The sequence below is a fragment of the Callorhinus ursinus genome, unplaced genomic scaffold (assembly GCF_003265705.2).
Source record: "Callorhinus ursinus isolate GAN/ISIS: 27379988/994484 unplaced genomic scaffold, GSC_fseal_2.0 scaffold9, whole genome shotgun sequence".
NCBI lineage: Eukaryota > Metazoa > Chordata > Mammalia > Carnivora > Otariidae > Callorhinus > Callorhinus ursinus.
In genome coordinates this window covers 58,537,789-58,564,233 of record NW_027397071.1, presented here as the reverse complement: position 1 = coordinate 58,564,233, position 26,445 = coordinate 58,537,789, and the positions used below count along the sequence as shown (strand labels likewise).

The 26,445-nt window shown below is 49.4% G+C and overlaps 1 protein-coding gene across 4 annotated transcripts; it reads right to left on the bottom strand.

Annotated features, from left to right (window-relative positions):
* Nucleotides 1-64: 64 nt before the first annotated feature.
* On the bottom strand, nt 65-18,768 carry LDLRAD1 (low density lipoprotein receptor class A domain containing 1). Of its 4 annotated transcripts, XR_012379473.1 has the most exons (8): nt 18,673-18,768; nt 18,106-18,157; nt 16,046-16,171; nt 14,012-14,149; nt 12,102-12,230; nt 7,855-8,001; nt 623-803; nt 65-206 (listed from the first exon to the last, which is right to left on the bottom strand). XR_012379473.1 is itself a non-coding variant. In XM_073896712.1 (6 exons), exons 1-6 carry the CDS (start codon nt 18,691-18,693, stop codon nt 7,811-7,813), a joined length of 657 nt encoding a protein of 218 aa, XP_073752813.1. In that variant the 5' UTR covers nt 18,694-18,768; the 3' UTR covers nt 7,258-7,810. The 4 variants fall into 4 exon arrangements, 3 of the variants coding, with proteins under 3 accessions (XP_073752813.1, XP_073752814.1, XP_025727469.1); XM_073896712.1 differs by lacking the exons at nt 65-206; nt 623-803 and having other exon boundaries at nt 7,258-8,001; XM_073896713.1 differs by lacking the exons at nt 65-206; nt 623-803; nt 7,855-8,001 and adding an exon at nt 10,089-10,939.
* Nucleotides 18,769-26,445: the final 7,677 nt, after the last annotated feature.

Here is a 26,445-nt window from a genome sequence, read left to right as displayed (position 1 = left end):
ACAGGCAGGGAAACTGAGTCTCCCCTGAAGCCTCAGGCAGAGGGAAAATACGGGAGAATGAGAAAGTTCGAGAATTGTTAAAGAAAGGGCAAGCAATTAGCTTTCACAGCCCTGTAAGTGCTTGGGACTTGCAGGTTTTTTCCTTGTCTTGAGATTCTCCTCACTGCCTTTTTAAGTGTTCAACTTAGCTTTGACCTTCTGGAATCCTGTAAGTAAACAAAGGTAATACCAAGTCAAAATAAATAGAACGTGTTACCAGAAGGCCTTGCTTTCTTTCTAGTCCTTGCCCTGAAGGTCTTTTTGTACCTTTGGTTTGGGAATAACACAAATGCTTAGCTTTGGAATAGGTTTTGTAAGAAAATATTCTGGCAACATTAAATGCTACATGCCTTCTGGCAAATAAAGAGCCATGACCAGCTTTTCTGACCACATTTAGCATGCATCTTTCATCATCTTTACTTTTTGAAATTTATCTTAAATCCCAAGTTAGTAGTATTTAATACACCTGGTGTTGAGCTCTGGTTATACCCATACTCTCTCAGTTGGAGAAGAATAATTACATTCTGGAATTCCTAGACTGTCCTCACCACACTGATTTTGACATCCAGCCACATGGTCTTACTCTGAGTTTCCATAGCGAAATTTTCCCCTCTGCTCCTGCTTCAGCCTCTCATTCCTGGCAACCTCCTCTTTCAATTGTCAAAGATGGTTCTTGGAGCAGTGAAGAATCAGCTCTAGATTAGGAGTCAGAAAACCTGGCTCTAGTCAAATCTCTTCCTCTCTCTGGGCCTTGATTTCCTCATCTGTAAAAAGAATACAGTAACTAATTTGCTTAATAGGATTATTCTAGGGATTAAATGATATAATGTGAGTGAAAGTGCTTTAAACCATAAAGCCTAATCCAGATGTTATCTAATTATGATTTCTAGAGTCCTAGGACATTATTACAGCTCTTTATTTTACAGATGGGGAAGCTGAAGCTCAGAGGGAAGAAGTTTATTCATCATGGTGGTTAATTTTATGTGTCATGTTGGCTAGGCTGTGATGCTCTCAAAAGCCAGTCTAGGTGTTGCTGTGAAAGTATTTTATAAATGTGAGTAATAGTTAAACCAGTGGGTTTTAAATAAAAGAGATTACACTCCATAATGTGGATGAGCTTCATCGAATCAGTTGTAGGCCTAAGAGAAAAGACTGGGATACCTAGAGTAAACCTCTCTGCCCCTTCTCTCTCTGTATGTGCGTACACATGCACACACGCGCACGTGCACGCACGCACGCACACACACCCTGTTTGTTTTTTCTCTCTGTAGACCGCTTACTAATACATCCATCCTTTCACTCATATGGCAAACAATTACTGGGCACCTACTGTAAGCTCTGTTAGGCAGAACAGATGAAGCAGGGTCCCTGCCCTCAAGTGGGAGACAGACCAGTGACTTCCCAGTACAGCTTTGTGTGATCAGTACGGTGATTTGGGGATGCTCTGGGAGCTTTGGGACCAACGTGAAGGAATGCTAAAATGGGTAACCAAGAGCTGTGAGGCCTGAGATGCTTCCTAAAAGATGATGACACTTGAGTGACTTTTGAAGGACGAATGTGAGTTAGCAAATCCAAGAGAGGGGCCGGGCATTTCCAGCTCTGTGGAGTGTGGGAAAGAGTGGCAGCATTTGCCCAGGTGAGGCTTTGTGGAGCTCTGGGGCTGGAGCCAGTGGGAGCTGGAGAAAGCTGAAAGATGAAGGTGGAGCCGTCAGCCAGGACCACTCTAGGGGAAGGCCTTTATCCTGAAAAATCACAGGGAGCCACTCAGGGGAGGAAAGCAGGGATGACAGAAACCCATGGCTTAGAAAGACACCTCAGGCTTCTCCTTGGAAGCCACCCAGGATGGGAACTCCAGTGAGGAGCCAAGGGAGGCCTGAGGGAAGGCAAAGAGATGCAGCAGAGGGGCTGGCCATGAGATGTCTTCATTCACTGCCAAGGTATGCATTTGTTGAGCATCTATATGCACCAGGCAACTGCTCAGTGATGGCAACCCATGACAAACAACACAGACACTGCAGCGGTGGAGCTTGGCGGGAGACCTGGAAGGATTTGGTGTTGATCTCCCGGAGAGGGAGTGGTCAAAGACGATGTCAAGGTCTCTAGACTGAGGTCAGTAACCACCCAGAGGGGGAGTCCTGGAGAAGGAACAAGTTTGGGGGCCAGATAAGTTCAGTTTGGAGCTTGTCAAGTTTGAGGTGGGACAACCAGATGAAACTGTCCAGGAGATCACTGATCCGTGAGTCTGAGGGGCCAGAGAGTTATGGGCCTGGGAGAGAGACTGGGAAGAAGCCAGGGGTGGGAATGAGATCAGGCAGGAAGAACAGGCTTCAGGCTAAGAACCTGGAACTGTATGCAAAATGTTCTGTATTTGGATCAGTGTGGGATTCCCCCCACCCTATGGCATGGCTGCATAGCCATTATCACCTTCTCCCAGGGGAGAAAATACTCTGCCACCAACATATGAGCCGCTGAGATAAAAATGGGGTGGGCAGGTGGCTAATGAGGAGACCTTGGGAGTGGTGGCATTTAAAGGGAAGCAGAGGAAGAGTCAACTGAGAAGAAAGGGTGGAAGGAGGAGGAAGCCAGAACAGTGCCCTGTGACGGAAACCACGAGAGAGGAGTGTTTCCCTGGTGCAGGAAGGGCAGGGGAGACACGAACAAGCAGTTGGAATTGGAGTTGAGAAGGTAGTCCGAGGAGAAGCTGGCATAGAAGCAGGCTGTTTTAATATCGGACAGACTGAGATGTGACACGTGTTTACGGCCCAAGGAGCAATCCAGCAGAGGAGGGGAGCCCTCTGCGGTATGTGTCCTCCCCCTTCAGGAAAGCAGTCAGCTCCCACAGAGCGAGGGGCAGCCCAAGTGACAGGCCAGTGCAGGGAGCCCTGTGCAGCTCCCCAAGTAGGCTTGTTCAGGAGACTGAAACCCTTGATCCCAGCAGAAACAGCAAATGACCAGGGAGATGTGCAGCTTGAGAGGCCTCAGGGGGCAATGGTTAACTGTTTTCAGGGGAAGGGCTTTCCTGGGACAGAGGGAACAGATAAATTTTCTGGATCCAGAACTAATTAAAGAGAGAGAGAGATTTGAGTCGGTAATGGACAAAAATTTCTAAGCTCACAGCTACTACGAGAGGTAGCAAGCTCCTCGTTGTCAGAAGTGTGCAACCAGAAGCTGGGTAATCATTTGGCAAGGCTGGTACAGAGAGAATCCACAGACAATCAGTGTGGGATTGGATAGATGACCTTGAAAGTCCCCTTTAGGCTTGGCAATCTCTATGCTTGTCAGATTTCCCTGGTCATCTCAAAGGTTTCGGTGAAATGGTCAAGAAAGACTATTTTGATTCATTTGATTAAAGAAAATTCATGCCACATAATGCTCATGAGTTTAGGAGCAGAAAGGGATGATATAACTTAACACATCTAGTAAGTGTTGTAGCTCTTGGGAAGAAAATCACTGGCTTAGGCTTTGGATCAGTGATTCCTAGAAGTTTCCAAAGGTCACTTGAGGACTCTCTTTAAAAAAAAAGAGCAAGAAAAAGTGCAGATAAGTTCCACCACTCCATTCTGATTTGGAATTGCTGGTTGGCCCTGGGAACCTGTATTTTAATTAATTAATTACTTTTTAAAGGTTTATTTATTTATTTATTTTAGAGAGCATGCACGAGCAAGGGGGAGAGGCTGAGGGAGAGAGAGAAGCAGACTCTGCGCTGAGCACGGAGCCTGACGTGGGTCTGGATCCCAACGCGGGGCTAATTCCCAGGAACTGAGATCACGACCTGAGCCCAAATCAAGAGTCTGATGGATGCTGAGCCACCCAGGCACCACGGAACCTGCATTTTAATCAAGCAACACTCCCCCTGCCCCAAGAATCTGAAGTGGCAGATTCCAGGACTGCCCTGTGGGAAACTGTATGAAGATAATGGCCTGAGAACAAGGATCCTCTAAGCCAAGTGCTTGGTAAATCTCAGTGTGCTGCACAGATGGGGAGCTAGGTTCAGCCATGTGGGGGACTTGCTGGGCAAGTCAGGGTGTCCTCTTGGACTGACTCCCAGGTCCAGTATTTCCCCACAGCACTGAGCAGACTAAGTGGGAAATTTTTCAGGCCTTAATCTCATCCATTCCCACCACTCCCCTCTGTGGAGGCTAGCAGGCTTGAGTCATTGCCTCAGTCTCCCAGCCTATAAAATGAAAGAGCGATGGTTGGACCCCGGCTTCTTGATGAATGAGGTAGAGCGAATCTGCAAGTGGGTGGGGCTGAAAACTCTGGGAGTGTGCCTCCCTCTGCCTTGTTCAGTGGATTCAGAATGCAGCCAAGATGTAATAATGGGACCAGCTTTGCCTTCCCGCCTGGAACAAACAAACAGGCAGAATACATGAAGCAGCAGTTTTAAGACACTGGACATCAGGCAGTGAAGGATAGTGATCCCCGAGACTGAATGCTTTCTTCTCACTATCAGGAGCAAGGCCAGTATGTCTCCTCTCACTTCTATTCAACACTGTAAATGGCCGCTGAAATCAGAGAAAAAAGCCATCCAGATTGGAAAGAAAGAAAACTGTCTTTATTCACAGATGATATGATTATCTATATGGAAAATCTGATAGAACCTACAAAAAATTATAGAACCAATAAGAGAGTTTAGCAAAGTATCTGATACATGATTGATGTACAAAAAATTAACTATATATACTAGCTGTGAAAAATCAGAAATTAAAATTTTAAAATGCCACTTGCCATCAAAAAATAGGAAATACTTAGGGATACATCAGATAAAGGATGTACAAACCCGTACACTGAAAACCATACAACATTGCTGAGAAAAAGCAAAGGAGAACTAATAGAATGTAATCATGGGTGGGGACACTCAGCAATGTTAAGACATCAGTTCTCCCCAAAATTGGTCTGTAGTTTCAATGCTATTTCAATCAAAATTCCAGCAGAACTTTTCTATAGAAATTGGCAAACTGACTCTAAAATTCATATGGACGTGGAAAGGACCTAGATAGAATAGCCAAAAAACACCTTTGAAAAAGAACAAAGTAGGAGGACTAATACTGTCTGATTTCAGGGCTTCTTATAAAGCAACAGGAATCAAGACAGTATGGTATTGGCATCAAGGCAGACAAATAGATCAGTGAACAAGTAGACCACAAATATATAGATTACAGACGCAAAGGCAATTCAGTAGAGAAAGGATTGTCTTTCCAACAAATTGGCGTCGGAACAATACCATGTGCAAAAACAAAACAAAGTGTTGATTTATTCCTTGCACTATGTACAAAAATTAACTCAAAGTGGATCAGAGACCTAATTAGAAAACCAAAACTAGGGCGCCTGGGTGGCTCAGTTGGTTAAGCGACTGCCTTCGGCTCAGGTCATGATCCTGGAGTCCCGGGATCGAGTCCCATGTCGGGCTCCTTGCTCAGCAGGGAGTCTGCTTCTCTCTCTGACCCTCTTCCCTCTCGTGCTCTCTATCTCTCATTCTCTCTCTCAAATAAATAAATAAAATCTTTAAAAAAAAAAAAAAAGAAAACCAAAACTAGAGGGAGACAAACCATAATAGACTCTTAATCTCAGGAAACAAACGGGGTTGCTGGAGTGGTGGGGGGTGGGAGGGATGGCGTGGCTGGGTGATGGACATTGGGGAGGGTATGTGCTATGGTGAGCACTGTGAATTGTGTAAGACTGATGAATCACAGATCTCTACCCCTGAAACAAATAATACATTATATGTTAATTAAAAAAAAAAAAATGAAGGGTAAAAAAAAAAAAAGAAAAGAAAACCAAAACTAGAAATCTTCTAGAACACATAGGATAAAAATCTTTGTGACCTAAGGCTAGGCAGTTATTTCATATATACAGCACCAAAAGCATGATCCATAAAAGAAAAAAGTCTGATAAACTGGACTTCATTAAAACAAAAAACGTCTGCTCTTGGAAAGACACAGTTAAAAGAATGAAGTGACAAACCACGGACTGGGAGAAATATTTGCAAATCAACCTCTGATAAAGGGTGTGTATTCAGAGTATATAAAAAAACTGTCAGGGCGCCTGGGTGGCTCCGTTGTTAAGCGTCTGCTTTTGGCTCAGGTCATGATCCCAGGGTCCTGGGATGGAGCCCCACATCCAGCTCCCTGCTCAGCAGGAAGCCTGCTTCTCCCTCTCCCACTCCCCCTGCTTGTGTCCCCTCTCTTGCTATAAATATTTTATTTAAATAAAATATTTAAAATAAATAAATATTTTATTTAAATAAAATAAATAAATATTTTATTTAAATAAAATATTTAAAATAAATAAATATTTTATTTATTTGACAGCGAGAGCACAAGCAGAGGGAGAGGGAGAAGCAGGCTTCCCGCTGAGCGGGAGCCTGATGCGGGAGTCAATCCCAGGACCCTGGGATCTTGACCTGAGCCGAAGGCAGTCGCTTAACCGACTGAGCCACCCAGGCGTCCCAAATAAATAAAATTAAAAAAAAAAAAAAACTGTCAAAATCCAGTAATGAAAAAATAAACAATCAAAAAGAAAGAAACAAAATAAAACGGGTAAGAGATTTGATGAACCCTTCACCAAGGAAGAAATATAGATGGCAAAGATGCATATGAAAAGATGCTCAACATCATTAGTCGTTAGGGGAAATGCAACATAAAGTCACATTGAGATGCTACCATACACCTATTAGAATAGTTAAAATGAGGGGCACCTGGCTGGCTCAGTTGGAGGAGCATACAACGCTTGATCTCAGAGCCAAGAGTTCGAGCCCCACATTGGGGGTAGAGATTACTTAAATAAGTAAAAAACTAAAAAAAAAAAAAAGCTAAAAATGAAAAAGGCTGACCACAGCAAGTGTTGGCAAAGATATAGAGCAATAGAAGTCTCATATTTCAATGGTGGGAATGCAAAATGAAACAACCGCTTTGGAAAACAAGCAGTTTCATAAAAAAGGTAAACATACACCGACCACATCCAGCCATTTTACTCCTAGGAATTACCCCAAGATAAATGAAAATACTATGTCCATATAAAGATTTGTCCATAAATGATCGTAGCTGCTTTTTTTGCAAGAGCCAAAATTGGGAATAATCCAAAATCCATTAGCAAATGAATGTGTAAGTGAAGAGTGCCTGAACTATCAGGCATGCTACCACACGGTAAGTCTCATAATAGTTATTCGGAGTGAAAGAAGCCAGCCGGACAAACAGGTTGTATACCATATGATTTTATTCATATAACATTCTAAAGAAGTACAGATTATACTGAAGAAAGAAAATCACTGGCTGCCTGAGTATGAGGGGGAGGCTTGGGGAGGGGTAAGGCGGAAGGATTACAGAGGGGCACAAGGACGCTTGACGGTGGATGAATATAGTCACTATCTCAATTGTCATAGTTTCGTGGGTGTATACATATGTCAAACTTATGAAAGTGTATACTTAAAGTATGTGTAACTTATTGTAGGTCAATTATACTTCAATAAAGCTGTTTTTAGAAACTCATGGAACTTAAGGGACACCTGGGTGGCTCAGTTGGTTAAGTGTCCGACTCTTGGTTTTGGCTCAGGTCATGATCTCATGGGTCGTGGGATCGAGCCCTGTGCCCAGATCCCCACTCAGCGGGGAGTCTGCTTTAGATTCTCTCCCCCTGCCCTTCCCCCTGCATGCGTGTGCTCTCTCCCTCTCACTCTCTTTAAAATAAATAAATAAATCTTAAAAAAAACCTCATTGAACTTAAGAACATATACTTAAGATATATGCATTTACTGTATGTAAATTATATCTTACTAAATTATTTTTTTTAAAGAGGATTCAGAGAAATCTCTTCTACCTTGACCTGGAGTTGCTGGGTGGCCCTCAGAATCCCAGTGATGGCCACCAGACAGTGCCACTTTGAGCTGGTCCCGGTGTCCTCTTGTCGAAAGCGTAGCTGGGCTATGAGTTTCTCCCCAGTTCCAACATCTGTGGTTCGGTGAGTCTAAGATGAACGGAGAGTCCTAAGCAAACAGTGACTTCAGAGGGTTAAACCAGACCAGATTTCTAGTCCAAACCCTGGGGCGAAGGCTGAGCCTCTTTAAATTCCATTCATCTATCCCTGCCTGTTTGCACAGCAAAGAACCTGTTGTGCTCAGAGTACTGGTCTCAGAGGCAGAGGGGAGGCCAGGGAAGCTGGGAGAGGGCAAATATTGACGCTAGCTGCCTGGGTTCCCCATGCAGGCTGTTGCATTCAATGCCCCCCCGCCTCTGCCGCCCCAACCAGCCCCGCTCTGCTGATGTGAACCAGGGGAGGGGCCTGGCTGGCTGCCCTGGGCTCTGTGTCTTTCTGGACCCAGCTTATGGAGGATTGTTCAGGAGGTTGCTGTGCACCTGCTTCTTTCTGAAAGGAAGAACCGATAAAAGAGAAAAGAGCAAATGCCATTCTGCCAGCGCCAGCCACCTCCCATTTACAGGCTGCTGCTCCCTGGCCTGGGCTCCAGCTTTCTCTTCCAGGGAATCCGGGCTGCGAAAGAGCGAGACATCAGAGAGGGGCTGTGGCAGGCTCTGGATTTGGGCCTGTCCAGGTTCGACCCTGGCTCTGTAGTCTCAGGCAAGCAACTCCATCTCCCTATGCCTCTGTCAAGTGTGACTAACCAAACCAGGTGCCTGGGATGGTTGTGTATATTAGGAAAAATGAGATACAAGAGACAAGACATTTTTAAGTTGGTGATAGTGCTTGGCATGTACTCAGTGCTGGCTAAATACTGCCTTTTAATATTCATTAAAGCCCTTGGCGCAGTGCTTGGCACTCCCCTTTCTTCTGCTTAAAGCTTTAATGTTTCCAAGTGGCATTCACCTTCTGGATCTCACTTTTTCTTCTCAATGAACCCGCAAGATAGTTTGCCGATGACATCGTTCTTCCTGACGCCCGGAAGAAAGCCTTTTCAGCCCCTCCTCAGAAGGGAAGAAACAAATGTGTTCCTCCTACCCTCCCGAGCCAGCCCAAGGCATCAGAACTGAGGATGCCCTGAGCAAGCCCCAAGTGCTTCACTTGGGCTGCAGTTGGAGGGAAGCTTAGGCAAGGGTGACTGTCCCTCAGCCAGGATCCCTGAGGCACCTTGTCCCAGGAGCTGGTCCTCAAGTCATCAGGCTCAGGGATGGGGTTGTGTCCTCACTCCCCAAAGGCACCTCCTTGGTGGCCTCAGCCCAGCATTTCTTGCTGCCCCCCATCCTCTATGTGTGAGGGGCCTCCTCCATGAGACCTTGTGCTCCTCGTGTGCTGGGATCCAGGTCTCTTTGCTCCTGGGTGCCTGGCATTGCCTTGGCCCAGAGCAGGTGCATGGAGGCTGCTCAGTGAGGAAAAGAATGAACTGGAGCTCAACGGTCTCTCAGATGCTTATGTTCAATTCAAATCTCACCAAAGACTGCTATATTTTATTAATTTTCAATGGGGATATATCTGTCTTCCTCAACAGGAACTCTCCTGTTGGCCAGATTCCAAATTCTAAGTCTCTTTTTCAGAATAGGGGTGGACCACATTCTGACCTTCAAATTTTTTTTAAATTTTAAAAAGATTTTTAAGTTTTTAATTTTTTATTTTCACGTTTTTATTTATTTTTTTAAGATTTATTTATTTGTGGGCAGAGGGAGAGAGAGAATTTAAACAGACTCCACACTCAGTGCAGAGCCCAATGCAGGACTTGATCTCACAACCCTGAGATCATGACCTGAGTTGAAACCAAGAGTCAGATGCTCAACCCACCCAGGTGCCCCCCAGATTACCTTTTTTAAATACCCCACAGAAATTCTGTTCCTGGCCAAGGTATGATCCCATTGGGAGCAGAAAAGGCTTCGGAGCTGGGACACTAGAGGCCGTGCTTCAGTTCCAGTTTCGACATTGACTTTGCTGTATGACCTGGGCAAGTTATTTCTTCTTCTGGGCCTTGACTTCCTCATATGTTTAAGAGGGGATACCCATCCTTGCCTGTCTGGCTATTGTGAAACAGGAAAGTATTCAGAGAAACGGCTCATTCACTCAGGCTTCTGGGACCAAAATACAGTCCCTCCCTCAGGAAATCTGGGCTGTTTGGCTGGGCAGCTTGTCATGGGGTGGGGGGTGGGGAGTGGCAGGGTGAAGGATGGGATGGACAGAAGGGCAGTGAGGAGCCCCTCAAGCTGCTCTTTCTCCTGACCTTCTATTCTCCAGCTCAGAGCCTCCCGGGATGCTTCCCAGGGGCAGGATGGCAGGTACCCTGCCTCGTGTGCAATCTCCTCTGATTGATCAGCAGAGCCTACTAGGATCACTGAGTGGAGAAAAATGCTAAGGCTGCATGTGAACCCAGCAATATCTGTCTTGGGTACCCAAGGAGGCAGAAAGTGGCATCCACTTCGCATATATGTGCCATCCATAAAAGCTGAACTCCTTGGCTTGGTTTTATCTTTTTTCTAAGGGGTGGCAGGGTCAGGATCTGGAGCCTGTCTTGGGGCAGAGGAACAGCTTTCTTCTGTGTGGCCCCAGAGACATGCCTAAAATCGTGACCGCGGATCCCTTTCATCTTTGTCAGGAGCGGTCTGACCTGGTAGTGAGCCCCTGTCCCTGGAGGCATTCAAGGAGAGGCTGAACAACTTGAAAGCAGGAGAGGCGATTCTTATTCAGAGACACTGGTGCGCGGATCCCACTAAATGATCTCGAAGCCTCCTTCCGGCCCACGTGTTCTTGCATTCGATGCTCATGTGAAGGCTTATCAGTGCCTTTCCAGCCGGCCTCGCACTCTGGCTGGGGGGCCCCACTCAGGGTCCGGGACAGGAGTACTCATCCGACCAGTCGGAGCAGTGCTGCACGAGGTCGCGGCAGAGGCTCCTGGGGATGCAGCCGCAGTACCCGAAGACGGTGGAGGGGCAGTGCCACCAGCCCGGGCCACAGGGCGGACACGCGGTCACTGTGGGCACAGCGGAAGGGGAGCTGCTGTAGCCGGAGCAGCCCTGGCTCCCCACAGCCCCACCCCGTCGGACACGGCTTGACTGTATTCCTCACGCCCCTGTGGCAGAGAGAATTTAGACTCCCCAAATCACAGGCTGTGTGACCGCAAGCAAGTCTCTCACCCTGCCTGGGCCTCGGTTTCCTCCTTGGCTCAAGGTTGTTATTAAGGAAGGTAAGCCAAGGGCCAGGCACACGGCCAGTGTTTGGATATTAAGGGGAACATATTTTCTCCCCCAGCCTGTCCTCCCTCCCTCACCCTGACTCAGCCACACCAGCCGACTTATGACAGGCTCCTTGAGGATGCCTCACAGACTTCCCTCCTTTGCTCTGTACCCTGGGCCCCCAGTGTGCTTTCCTGCATGCTCAGCTTCTGCCTGTTGAAACCTGTCCACTCTCTAAAGCTTGCTCGAATACCTCCTCTTCTAAGAAGTCTCCCTTGATTCTTACCTGCACCCGTCCCCTCAAAAAAACCCCTCTCTAGGTCCCCAGCACGTCCTTTTGGCCTCAGCATGATGTTAGTCCCGGGGGTTGGACACATGTTTGAGTCCTTTCTGGCACCAGGCACTGGTACCAGTGCTCGGCACATGTTTTGCTGATTGAACAATGGGGAAGAAATTGAAAGGAAAGTCTGGGGCAGTGAAAGAGCTCCAGACTTGGGAGGCAGGAGACCTGGGTTTACATTCCTGCTCTTTTCCTACCCCTTCTTCTATGAAGTTCCTTCTCTGCTCTGGCCTCAGTTTACCTACATATAAGTTTGGGGCTCGTGATTCCTGCCCTGCTTTCCTCACAGGGTGGTTGGGAGGTGCAGAGGAGAGGAGGGAAACTCATGCTGAAATCCCAGTTTGGCCTTGTACATACTCCTTGCATGACCCTCTGGGCCCTGGTTTTCTCATCCGTGCCCTTGAAGGTAGGTGTCCCACCACAGAAGAATAAGCCTCCAGAAGCCACTTGGAGTGGTAGCAAGCCCTCCACCACAGGAGGCATTCAAGCAGCAGTGGAAACCTTCTTCATGGAATGCAAGAAGGGGAGGCAGGGGAACCTCTGAGATTCTCTGGCCAAGCTCTGTCCTTTGGCCACTGCCTAGCCCCCTGCCCCAGCCTAGCCTGTGCCCAGACCCGTACCTGGACTCAGTTCATCTGAGCAGTCCCCGCAGTTGTTGGCCCCATCACACTTTTGGTCTGAATAGATCCAGGAAGACGGGTCTCCACAGTGGGCGACGAGGAAGCTGGGGAGGCTCTGGGGCATGTCCCCTACAGTGGGACAGATGAAGCAGGGGGACGTCCACATCTGGCCTCCAGACGTCTATCTGGAGCTGGACTGTCCTGGCCACCCCTAAACCCGGGCTCACAAGGAGAAGGGCACAGGAGAAGGTTTCCTGGGGAGAAGGCCAAGTCAAGGGGAGAGGAGGATTCTTTCCCTGTCTGCCCAACAAGATGGCCGGAGAGCGGCATCTCCCTCGTTCATTCCCGGCTTAGCTCTGGGGCACGCCCGCCTCACACCATTGCTTGCACTATTCCTTCCTCCAGAAATGTCCTTTCTGACACCTCTCCAAAACCATTCCACTTTCAAGGCCAGGCTCAAGTTCCTTCACCTCCAGGAAACCTCCTCCAACAGGAACGTAACAAGAATAAATGTGAAGTCTTGCACTTGGGCGCCAGAATGCAGAAGTTGTGGGTTCACAGACTTTGTGAGAGAGGGAGTCAGAGCACCATTCTTGAAAGTGGGTTCTGTGTTAGGCAGTGGTGCGAAGGCGCTACCAAAAAAGAACACAAACTCAGGCCACATGACGAGAGGCCTTTGGGAGGGGAAAAGCCTTTGTTCTTTGGACTAGCCAGGGCTGGCCAGAAATGTCACGGATGCTTCTAGAGCCCGACCGAAGAGGGGGGCGAGGGCAGCTGGTGTGTGTCCTGTGGTGTGCTGGTGGGGTGGAGAAAACCAGCCCCGAGGGGCATGACCGTAGCCGTGTGGAGTGTGGCCCTGGCAAGGGGATACTCATGGCGGCCAGGAAAGCGATCTTCAGATCCACGCAGTGCCACCATCACGGGAGATGGATTCAAATGTGGTTCAGATGAGGGAAGAGAGTTGGAACCAATCAAGGACGCTACAGGGGGACAGCTCTAAACTCAGTCCACGGGAGACACTCCCGTGAAAACCATGTGATGAGGGGAGCAGCTGCCCTAGGCTGTAGTGAGCCCCCCATCCCAGGAATATGCAAGCAGAGGCTAGGCGGGTTTGTTAGGAGACATCTGGGCATGAGCTGTGACATGCACTAGATGACCTTTGACGTCTCTTCTAGTCTAGAAGGTCCATGATGCAGTGACCCTTCCCGCATCCACTCCCCCACCCCACCCGCTCCAACTCCCCAGACTCTCTCTCCCTCCTACGTGGAAAGTGCCTAGGCCCATGTAGCCGGGGCTTTTCTCTCCTGGGCACTGTCAGGTCTCTAAGGTCTGGGACCCATTCAGTCACTCATTCATTCATTCACTCATTCATTCATTCTTTCATTCACTTGTTCCATCGTCCGTTCAGGGAATCATCTCAGAGACTCCTCTGCGAGGTACAGAGGCCCCCAGGTCAAGCAGACCAGGCCCACCCTCGAGGGGTTCACGGTCTGATGGGGGTGGCAAATGTGCCAATGTGGGTCCGGCTGGGACACAGGGAAGCAGCGGGGCTATGGGAGCCCCAAGGAGGGACCTTGACCTACTTGGAGAGTCAGGGAAGGCTTCCTGGTGGAGTTAATGCTTGAACTCTGCCTCGAAAGATGAATATGGGTTCTCTGGGAGGGGAGCTGTGCGGAGTGAAGGCCTTCCTAGCGTGGGCACGTACGTGTGCCTGCGCCTGCGCTGGGCTGAGGACCCCTGTTCCTCGCTGGGGTGCCATACAAGCACAGGCCTGGGGACGGGAAGGCGTCTGGTCTGTCTGGGGACACTAGAGCTCTAGAGTGGCTGCAGGGAGAACTGGAGCGGGGGGTGGCCCCAAATGGGCCCTGGAGGGTCCGCGTGGGGCAGGGCAGGACTGAGCAGGTACTCACGGCACATGGCCTCGGCTTCGTCCTCGCCGTGGGCGCAGGTGCGGATGCCATCACAGACCCTGCTGGCAGGGATGCAACTCCTCCGGTCGTGGCACAGGAAGCCCGTCCTGTTCGTCAGCGTCACACAGATCTGGGCCCCTGAGTTGGCAGGCGGAGACCACAGAGGGTCAAGAGTGGTGCTCACAAGTTCCTGTAACTCGGCCCCACGCTGAGCTGGCCCAAGGGGCGGGGGTGGCCAGGAGGATACTGGGCTGGGTCCAAGCCCCACTCGACCGTTTGCCGACTGTGTGATCTTGGGCAGGTGCCTTGACCTCTCTGAGCCTCAGATTCCTTCTTTGTACAATGGGGACCAGAGCACACACCCCACAGGACTGCTCGGGAGATTACATACAAGCTTTTGTGTGAATAACCTTAGAACACAGAAAGTGCAGAGTAACTCACGGTTCCCTCCTTTACTGAGAGCTTATTGACAGTCTCACAGAAGCTCCTGAGGACAGGGCTCCAGTCAATGCAGTGGTTTTAATAATGGTGGAGTTCCTGGTGCCAGGTCAGCTTGTCAGAAGCAATCTACTGGGGCTGGCTGGGGACCATTATGCCACAATCCTGACATTGGGGCACAACTTTACAGGCTGCAGAGCACTTTGACATTTGTATTCTGTTTCCCCAAATAGCTCTGGGAGGTGTCATCCTTAGCCCCATTTTACAGATGAGAAAAGTAAGGCTCAGAGAGGTACAAGGCCCAGTCACATGGCTAATAGCCCAGGCCCACTGACCCTGCTCTTCCCCGAGGCTGGGGCTGGCTCCCCAGTGTCCAGGAATGGTGGGCAGCTGAGCATCTTCCCTTCCATCCCACTGGGGGGGACACCCGCCCCCAGGCTGCTCTAAAGAATTAAAGGAGAGAAAATGGCAGACAAGATGGGGTGGTCACCCTGGCTCGGGCCTGCGCAGGTGTGTTTGGGTGCCCAGGACCCGCCTCTCACCTCCTGGAGCAGTCTCGGCTAGTGGGAGGGGGGCTGAGTCTCAGAGACATCCCCGCTGGCACACGTACGTACACACACTGATACGCATGCACACACACAGACGTGCACACTCATGCACACAGATACACACTCTCATACAGACAGGTATGCACACATAGACGTGCACATACACTCACGGGCGCACGTGTGTGTACACATGGGCACGAGTGCAGCTCCTCACGTGTTCACTTCACTCGGTGCCCATGTTCTTGCACAAGGGTGTAGAGTACTGTGGATTTTACCCCTTGCTCCCCCTTGTCCCTTTCTACCCCTCACCTGGCTACAGAGCCATCTCTCAGAAATGACACCCCAACCCCAGCTGAAGCCCCTGCCCATGGCGCTCTGGATGGTGACCCTTCCCCAGCACAGCCTTTGAGGCCCGGGGCACCCGCCCTGCCCACTGCTCTAGCCCTCGTAGCCACTGGCCTCCTGTGTCTCCTCCTCATGTTTCCTCCCACCCTCGGGACTCTGCACCAGGCCTTCCCTGTGCCTGGAGGCTTTTCCTGTTGCCCCTCCACTAACCAGTGCCCACCTTTTCTTCATGGTCCCGCTTCCTTTCACTTCTCAAGCTGCCCACCTGACTCCTAGCCTGGGTCAGAGCCCCTGTTCAAGACTCGCAGAGCCCCTATTAACCCTGCCTTAATGGGCTTCTTTGATTAATGTCCATTAATCTCCAAACTATTAGCTCCATGAGGCAGGGCTGCAGGGATAGACCAGACATGGCCCTGTCCTCTGGTGGAGGCAGACACACAGATGGACGGCACCCCCCAGGAAGTGTGGGGGCTGTGGGGGCCAAGGCACGCCGCCCAGCCTGGGGGTCAGGGAAGGGTTCCTGAGGAAGGTGACATCAGAGCGGGGTCCTCTCAATAACTCATATTACAGATGTGCAAATGGCAGCTCAGAGTCCTGGATGTGTCTCATCGTGGAGAAGCCAGCAGCGTTAGGGTTCCTTATCACTCTGTGGTCCCCATCCCCTCCTAGCAAGCCCGGACCACCCTCTGTGGACCACACTGACCTGGTGTGCGCGGTGGGAGTCCAAGGATGGTGACCAGGGTGATCAGGGCTGCGAGAGTCACCAGCAGGAGCAGCAAGAAGGCCGAGAGGCAAGCACCCCGGCTCGAGCAGCAGAGGGGGCCGCAGCCTACGTGCAGGGTGGGAAACCAGTGGCCACCAGGGATGCCCCTTGCCTGCCCCTACAGATGCGCCTCCCCACCTATGGGGTTGGGGGCAGGAAGGGCGCCTTGGAGGAGGGGGCTCCTGAGCCTTCTATGATGCTCTTGGTTCTGCCTGTGGGCCCACCTCCACCAAGCACCCGTCCCTCGCCCGGGCCAGTGGCTGGTGAGTAGCAGTTGGGATGAGCATCCAAGTCCCTGCATCATGGCCCTCATCCCGCTGTCCTCCTTTGAGGACTTCTCCTCAGGAGGCCAGGAGAAATGGACACCTGCTTAGTGAGCCACTGCCTGGAGAAAAGCTAAAGCAGGCCCTAGGTAGCAATTGCTTTTACTTTTCAAAAACAACCTTTATTTTATAGACGAGGAAACTGAGGCTCAGAGAAGAAAAGGTCCAGATCACCTCGTGCAGAGCTGGGACACGAGTCGATGCCAAAACCTTTGAATGATGCCAACTGACCGTCCATTATGGAGCCAGCTGATGCTGGTTGGACTCCCAGCTGGACCACACTGGGAAGTCACTTTATTTCTCTACGTCTGTTTCCTCATGTGGAAAGGCGGGTGGGGGGGGGTCATAATATCTACCTTAGGGTTGTTGAGAGGACTAAGCTAAGCTAGTGAACCGGTTAGAACAGTGCTTGGCACAGAGTGCTCTAAAGGTTTCAGCTATAATGCCACGGGTGCCGGAGGGAGGGGTGCCAGGAGCCCAGGTGGGATTTCCACAGGCAGGGGTGGGAGGGTGCCAGGGGAAGGCATTCAAGGGAGAGTGTGTAGGAGTGAAGGCCTGGCGCAAGGGTGTGGGGAACTGAGCTGAAAACCCGCCACCCACACAGGGCTGGTGGTGGCTCCCTGGTCGGCAAACACAGGGCCAACTCAGGTAACCAAGGAGACAGCGTGGAGCCCGAGCATTCAAGCAGCTGTTCCTCAAATATTTGTGCAGCACAGGGTGTGGAGGGGGGAGGGGAGGGTCCCAGGAGGGACCTGAGACAGGACTGGCAGCACCTGGCCCGGGCCCACAAAGACGCCCCTCTTTGGAGCTCAGAAGCCCTTCAGTGCCAGCCCTCCCTGGACAGATGGGGTAAGGAGGATATTTGTCCCACAACCATGCCCAGCAGGGGTGGGTGGGGAGCTGTGAATGAGGGCACAGGCACTTTGCCAGCAGAGGAACCCCAACTTGAATTTGAACTCCATCCATCTCTCCCACCTCCCAGCTGTACGTGATCCCAGTTTGGCCAAGCTCCCCAAACTCCCTTAGCCTCAGCTGCCTCATCTGTTATTGTCTCCAAATAGGACCCCTTCTCAGAGCTGTCCCAGGGACTGAAAGAGACCATATGCTGCCAGGCAGACTAGGGCGGGGTTGGGGGGCTGGGGTGGGTGTTGATCCTTTATATCTGATATTATTTTTATCTTCCTCTGGTTCTCTTTCCTCATTGACAAATGTGGGCCACGACAGGGCATACAGTAGATGCTCAATAAATGTGTGTTCCTTCCTTTATTGCATAAAGGCAAAGCAACCTGTCCTGGGTGCATGGTGAGTCAGTGGCACACTGTAGGTGCTAAGTGTGTGATCCCGCCTACTTTATCCCTCAGAGGTACAGAGAATGCCCCGGGTCACCCAGCAAGTCAGGGAATGGGCTCCCAAGCTCTTTGGGTCATCATGGAAACTGTATGGGATGTGTGGTAGGCAGCACAGATAGGCACTCAACAAATGCATGGAGTGAAAGAACCCCCCCTCTTAAGCAGGTGACTGTCAGCCCGGCAGCCAGGAAGCCAGGAGCAGACGTCAGTGTGGAGGCAGAGGTCTGAGGGATGGCGGGGGCCTTAGGGAGCCCTGTTCCTGCCTCTGTAGCAGTGGCCCCACCTCAAGGGAGCCCCCCCCCCAACCCCCGGGAGCTCTGTCCTTTACCTTCCCCTCCAGGGAGGGCTTTGGCTCCAGCAGCATTGTCATTGGCATCTCCCTGCCCAAGAGAACAGAGGGAGGGGTGGGCTTAGGTGGGCCGAGGGCCAGCCTCTGGGAGCCAGACAGAAGGGGTCTTCAGAAGGGTCAAGGAGAGCCTGGCGTGGAATCATGGGCCGCACGCCTGCCAGTGTGCTGCGTGCCTCAAGCCCATCACGCCCGATTCGCGATTCCACACCTTCGCCTGGACCGGGCCTGCTGTCCGCAGTGCCCTTCCCCCCACCGTCCACTTGGCAAACATTCATCCTTCAAACCTGCTCAGGCTCATCCTTGGAGGGGCTTTCCTTGATGCCGCCTCCCATAATGCTGACCGCTCCCTCCCCTGGCCCCCCTTCCAGCGCCCGCCACCCGAACTATGCGGTCGGTTCACCCGCTGGGTCCCCTACAACCTGGGAGGGAGCCTCCAGAGCAAGGGAGACCTGGGCCACCTCAGCGCCTCCCCTCTTTACTTAAGCCCACTCTTTGCCCCAGGGTTGGTTCCCCCAGGTTGGGGAGCCATTTTAAAGCAGCTCGTACCTGGGGGAAGATTTTATTCATGTCTCCGGCCTCCGGCTCCCAGCTCCGGCCTCCCGGCACTGGGGCGCCCTGTGCAGAGAAGTCAGCACAGGTTCCTGCCCTGTCACCAGGGGCAGCCTGGCGGAAGGAGGACAGCAGGCCAGGCCTGGCCACACCCTCCCTGCGGGAAGTCCCCTCCCGGGCTCCTGCCTGGCCCTTCCCCTCCGCCCTCGGATGGAGCACTCCAAGGTGGGAGTCCTGCTGCCCACATTACTGACGAAGAGCCTGAGGTGCAGAGAGGAAGAAACTGCCCCTAGGTCACACAGTGGGGAGGGGGAAGCGGGGTTCGGATCTGCTTTTCCTCCACATCAGTGGTGAGACCGGGGGCTCTCAGGCCCCTCAGCTGCATGAAGATCCAGGCAGAAATACCCAGAATTAATGTTTTAGTGGCTAAAAAACAGGAATCATTTTCTTATTGTTCAATTTAATAGGTAATCTATGTGGAGAATGAATATGCATTTTCCACTAAAATTAAAACACAAATATAATTTTAAATTATTTTCTTTTAAAAAAGTGGCCATGTGCCTTTTCATCTTTCGAGAGATGGTGCCCGTGATGGGGAAGGGGCGGGCGGGTTGCTCACCTGAATAACCCTTGCTACCCACCCTGCAGGTGGCAGCCTCATCCCACTGCTGAGGAGCCCAAGGCCCTGGGAGCTCAAGGGACTGGCTGGAGGACCAAAGCAGGAGAGGTGTCCCCCTCAGAACTGAGCGCAGGGCCTCCGGGGAAGGTCCCTCTGCAGCCTGCCTCTGACGCCCAGGGGTTGTCTACCCTGTGACTGGCCTTCTGTTTTGCCCTGGGATATGAACTACTGGAGTCCCTGAGGTGGCGGTGGGATGGGTCAGTGCGGGAACAGCTCTCCGGAGACAACAGCCCCGGAGGAAGGGCTAACCCCTCAGCCAAGAGAGGGCCCTGCCCCTGGCGCTGGTATGGGCAAGTTGTTCCCCTTTGCTGAGCCTCAGTTCCCTCGTCCATAAAATGAAAGGATTCGACTAGATGAAGGGGGCATCTTGGGGACTCCCATAATCAGACCATAAGACCAGACTGGAAGTAGGTTTACTTGGGAGTGACCCCTGGAAACGACAGCTGGGGAGTGAGGCGAGTGGGACAGGGAAGGGAAGGGCCCCATAACTGGCATGTGATCAGGCACGTCCCCACGATGCGCAGATGGAACTTTCTCCTGCCACGGAATTCCAGGAGCCAAGGGAGAAGGCGTGCCTCCGAGTTACCAGCCCTGTGAAGGTGAGGGCACGGGGGTGGGGGGGTGTGGGGGTGGCGGGGGTGTGCTTGTGAGCTCTTGCCAGTCATTGGCTGAGAATTGCTGGGGTATGACCTGCCGGCTCCACTGGCCTGCCGTGGGCGCCGAGCTGCCTGTGTTGGCCGTGGCGAGCCTGGCTGACCTGCTCTGGAGTGGAACGGGTTGGGGAGTGTGGGCTGGACACCCCACGGCATCTGCCAGAGATGCGAACTAGACTTCATCTTGTACGCCAACGGCGACTGATGGATAGAGGACGTCTGGAACATGGGGTTCAGGAGGGTTCTGAGGTCAGGACTCAGGGTTCTGTGATTGGCTAGAGATGTCTACCATGGGTTCCCTTGGGCAACCCTGCTGAGCTCCCTTGGCCTTGGCTGGGGCCTGCTCGAGCCACGCCTGGGTACACTTCTAGCAAGAGCAGGAACTTGGGTGCTGGCAGTCCAAAGGGCCCCCCGCTGCTGGCTGCGTGACCTCGGAGCTAACCTCTCTGAGCTTCAGCTTCTCACTTACCTCTCTAAACTCCTCTTCCATTCATTCCTGAAGAAAGGCAGCGCCCCAGTCAAAGGACCTCTCTGTCCTCCCCACTCCACATCCAAGCCCATACCAGGTCCCCTCTGCCTATTTGCTTTAACCTCTCCCTTCTTCCCCCCTTCCCTCCCCTGGGCAAAAAAAGTCCCCAAAACTTATTACAGAAAAGTAGGGAAAACTAGGTAACAAATAATTATCTAACTACCCTCCAGAGTTAACAAATGTTAAGATTTAGTCATTTTTGCTTTAGCCTTTTTTTCTATTAAGTTTAGCAAAATCAAAGGCGTCTTTTCTTCCCAGTTGTGTTCCCTTCCTTCTCTCCCCAGAGTCGACCAGTTTCCTGAATATGCCGTGGATGCTTCTAGGAGCTGTTGCTCTCTCAAGACACACAGACACACACACACATAGAATCACACGGTGGGGCACCTCGATCTTAGCATAATTTGCCATGCCGTTCTTCCAGGGGGCCATACCAATCTGCACTCCCGTTAGCAGCGTGTGACAGTTTCCATCTTCATTCTCCCTAGCCCCAAAATGCTCACTCTCTGACACCTGCGTCTGTCTGATAGGTGCAAAATGGTGTCTACGGGTGCGGGTGGTTTCATCTGTACATCTCTAGTAATTATTATTGCTACGACTAATCACTGACAAGTACTGAACACTTACTTTACCAAATGCTTTATGTATGTGAACTCATTTAGTCCTCCCAGCCACAGGATATGGGGACTATGATCTCCATTTTACAGATGAGAACACTGAGGCACACAGCCACTAAGTTACTTGACCACGGTTCACAGTTGAAAAGTGGCAGAGCCGGGATACAGATCTGGCTGGCTGAAAAGTTCACACTCTACCTGTACCTACACCCTTACTTTTCTGAAGTGTGTTCCTCAGACCAGCAGCGTCTGTATCATCTGAGAGCTGGTTGGAACTGGGGTCTCACTCCAGCACCGCCAAACCAGAACCTGCTTCTTAACAAGATCCTCAAATGGAGAGCCTTGCCCGACCCCATGTATTGTGCTGTCCCTTTTTATACATTGGTCATATGGATTTCCTCCCTGGCATATTGCTTTTTCACATCTGTCATTCATTTTTCTATGGGTGGTTTGTCTTTTTCTAATTGGTTTGTGGATTTCTTTTTGTTGGACTGTAGCTTGTCACTTGCTTAGAGTGGCTTCTGCTGTCTTCCTCTGCCTTTCTAAATCCATCTTTTGTGCCCAGAACCCAGAACCGAGTAAAAATCTCACTTCACGAAGCCTTCTTCGACTCTCCCTTCTTCCCGGGTTTGACCTTTCCCTATATACCTTACTGCCTGGGGCTCTGTCTTGGCCTGGCTGTGGCTAGGGGAAAACCCTCTGGACATGCGATCAGCCAGCCTCAGCTTGTCAGACAGACCTGGGTCTTCATCCACACTCTGCCAAATTAATACTAATCTAAGGTGGCAAGTCACAGCCTCTTGAAATCCCTGTCCTCATCTGGAGAATGAAGACAAGAACACTTGCCTCAGAGCGCTATGGTTAGAATGAAATCAGTGCACGTATGTGAAAATGTTCTGCTCCCTTTGGGGGCACAATACTGTTTCTGGAGGCCTTGGTTTGTTTATAATTAGAGAGAGCTACTAGGACTGCTTCTCAGTCCAGGGCCCAACTCTGGGTTAGAGAATGCTAACAGGTACCACCATTAGATGGACCCAGGGACCTCCTTCCAGACGTGCCTAGAGGTGAGGCCTGCCCCTGCCTCAGCATTTATCACTCCTCCCCTAAGCCTCCCATAACTTGGGAAGCCCTGACTGGTGTCTCTCCTCTCTGACTGTCTACTCAACTCTAGAATGGAAATGGCGGGCCCCAGCCTGCTTTCCTAACGGAATGTGGTAAGCACCCATTTAAGGGGATGGTGAGACTGCTCTAAAGGGCTTGGTGGAGAGCACAAACACCATCATGGGAGATCTAAGCAGACACTGCTACAAGATAGCATTACAGTATTGTTTAATGCAGATGATCCAGATTTTATCGAAGTTTACATACTTATGCATTATGAATCGACAGGTGCAGGGCTCCAGCAATGACTGCACGACAGTATGTCTTGAGGTAACATTATTGAGCTTTTGTTGTCTAATCAGTCACTAATTTCTTTCCACCCAAGCCTTCAATTATTGCTGTCCCAATGTTGCAGAACAATTCAAGTATAAAAAGCACACAGGAAACAGTAAAAAAAAAAGGAAAAAAAAGGCCCAAATAATTTAGAATTGAACAAACAAAAATATTTTGCTCCTAAAATGACAAAGTAAAACTGTTTGTGAACTAACTGGAATTTAAATAGAAACTTTAAAAAAAATGGCAAAAGTTAGACAACCTCTAAACTAAGGGTTTAGTGCACTTAGATGGGAAAGAAATAAATCTTTATTTTCACTAACTTCTAACGGAAATATAGCATTTCCTTCAACTATGAATGTAGGCCACAATCGACAGTCTATGAACAGTACCTGTGACTTTGTCACCAATAGAAACCACAGAGATTCAGATATCATATTACAATTGTTGCAGGTTATTTTGAAATAATAACCTGAAATTACTTTGGAATTACAGAGATTCTAGAAGTACCACTAGACCTTTATTTATGTGTTAATAAAGAAGAACATATATACACAACCACAAAATCTTAAAAATGTCTTAACTATATTTTAACATAGTTTCCTTTGCAGTCCTTCATATTTAGTGTTATGCATCTAAAAACATGATTCTGAGGAGTACACAGGCTTCATCAGATTGCCAAAAAGGTCCATGGTGTGAAAAAGGTTATGAACACTTGCTCTCAACAAGTTAAGTCATCAACATCACAGGAAGAGAACACTTAATTGTGAAGTATATGGAGCTTCAACAATCACAAATTTGAGAAAAGGTATTTAAACTATGCTTCCCAATCTAATTATTGCAAGGAGTCGGAAAATCCACAGATTGTACAAGCTAGCTTCTCACAGAAGTCCACATTTTCCACTATTTCACTCTTTGATCTCTATTACTGTACATACTTCTACTCCCAGACTCTAGTTTAGAACAAGTAGTCAAGGAAAGAAAGATTAAAAAGGTAGCTCAGATGTTGATACTCAAATGTAAACATGACAATCTTAGCAACTGGACACCTGGTGGGAGGGGCTCAGAAGCACACTGGGTTCATAGAGGCTCGGTTGGCAAACCTAGAATTTGAGCATAGTGGTAAGTTGACCTAGCATTGTGGTTTAAAAATTTAGCCCAATGTAAGTCTGGTAAGAAGCCTGGGCTCCACAGAACAGCCTTCCCAGTCTGCTGGGCAGCACTTAGATTGTGATCAGGACCCCTGAGACCAGTCCTAGGATTTACCATCCAAACAATAATGTGGAGGCATAGAGAGACTTATAGATAAGGGCTCAAAAATACATGTGAAGTAAAATGAAATAGTATTGGGCATTAAAAAAAAAAGAACTCTGGGAAGGGAATGGAATTTCCCATTTCAGTGTGGCTGGATAAGTATACAATTTAATAGATCTTAGAGGTTACTGCAGAACTGATACCTTCGGCTTCTGAACTTGCCCTTCTGGTCTACCTGCACATTGTTGGCAAGTGAATGGTTCTAAAACACTGTAACTCTCTTGCTTAAAAACCTTCCTATGGCTTCCATTGTGCTCAGGATCAAGTTCAGGTTTTATAAGGTCCTTTATTATCTTGCCTGCCCAGCCACATCCATTGCTACGCTCTGGCATGCTCTACCACAACCTGCTAACCAATTTGCTGTCCCCACCCTCGGGCATCTAGGTCTTTCGGTGCATGGCTCCCACTGCCTGGAGTATTTTTTTGACTTTCCCTCCTCCTCCTCCAGGTTTAAGCTGTGATACTGCTTCCTCCCATAGGTCTTCCTACGTCCTCCCACAGTACTCTATGCTTATCTGGTCATAGACCTTATCACATTAATAGTCCCCAGACTTTGAGCAACCATTTTTGTTTGTTGCTGAAGTCCTATCACCCAGCACAAGGCAGGACACTCAGGCTCTCAAGTGGTAGTTGGATAGTTAACACTGAATCTGGAAGAGAATACCTGTGCAAAATCCCCACCATGGTGTGGTGGTATGGAACTCAGATGAGACTTGTTTTATAGTTTGCTCCAAAAGTCGGGGGTGGGGTGGGGCTGGTTAATTTTATCCGAAAAGGTCTAGAAATAGATCAATAATTCTAGATCAAAAATTCCCAAAATGTGTCCTAAGATACTTAAGAGCCCATAAAAATCTTAACAGCTATTTTATATATTTCAAAAATCATAGTGGAAATGGCACATATATCTAAGATAAAGCCAGACCAGTAACAAAGGATAAAGTTGTTTGCTTTTGGCTGGACTATCAGAGTAAAAATAGTAGATTTCATACGATGATCAGCAGCTCAGGTTGGCTGATAATGCATGCCATCTCTCTGAGACGATACTGATAGGCCAGATAACCTGGTAATTTCTGACTTACTGGAAAAACGTATCATAAATAAAAGGGTCTGTAAAGTTTTGTGAAAAGATTGGGAATCTTGGGCCTAGATCATTCACTATGGTGGTTACTGCCTTCTCTGCAACTGTCTGAATTAGTATGTCTCTTAGACCAGGGACCTGATCCAAGGACCTTCTTGGGAGCCTGGGAGGTTTGAATCAGAGACTCAAGGGTCTTGACAATTTGCCTAGGACCAAGATAAGATTCTCAAGATGCTGTGTGGTAGGAAAGCAGGTGCTGCCTGTCTCATGGAAACAAGTGAAGAGGGACCCATCCAAGAAGGGCTAAACTTTAAAAGAAAGGACTGGTTTTGTTGCTTGTGATGGAATTTTAGGGGGGTGGTGAGTTTGTTGTTTAAAGTAAAACTTTTCCTGAAAATGTCAGTCTGGTTTAATCATGCTAAACTAAAAAAGGCAGAACACGAATATTTGAGTGCCTACTAAATAACAGGAATGACTGGGTATTGCCACATCTATGGAACTGTCTCATAAACAAGAGGGGAAAGTCTGTCTAAACTTGAATCAGTACTTTCAAGAGGAATAAGAGTGTCTCAGGGGTACCTCATTCAAGAAGCAAAGAGAAACAAGACCAAGGGAAGGGGGTAGAATCCAGGACAATTATCCAGTTGCTCCTTATGTAGGCTTCACTTTGTGCTGTTTTAGAAGGGAGGCCTTTCCTAAGGCCTCAGGGCTCTCAGGCTCCTACACACGTGCAGCACTCTGCAGATCTCCCCCTCAGCTTGTTTCATTGGGTGCATTACTGTTAAGCCTGTGCCCCATTAAGGGATATAAGTATGTATCATGGGGGGGGATAAGACTTTTTTTTTTAGGTGACTCTAATCTTTGCCTCATGTTTTTCAACTGTTTTCTCACAAGAAATAAGAAAGGGACAATGACCGCTAGATGACTGCCCAGTAATTCCTTCCCTCTTCCCCATCTGGATGTGTGCACGTACTTTCAAACCCCTCTCTCCCAAGTCTAGAGAAACTCTTTAAAAAACCCAAACCTATCATTTCGTGACCCAAGCGTGACTTGCGTAGTTAACTGTGTTTCCTCCTGACCGCGAGCAAGCGGACAGTCCAGCTGTGAGGTAAGGTGTGACTCACGGCGCTCAAGTGGCCCTACCGCCTGTGCCAGCAACGCCCGGCGAGTCAGGAGAGTACTGCTCTGCAAAGGTCTGTAACGCTCCGTGCTGTGAAGACACTGGATCATGTTGAGACTGAGGTGCACTGTGTCACCTAATGTCACCCTTACTCTTAAATCTGCATTACTGTAGGTTAAAGGAATGATAATAACAAGTCTTTGCCAAGTGTGAAATCTATACTTAATTCTGCATCACAAGAGTCTGATTCTTATTGTCAACATGAAACATTTTCTCTGAAAATATCTTTAACTTACACATGATATGCTTTCTAACAGAGAAAAACAGTTCTTTGGAAAGACTCATCCAA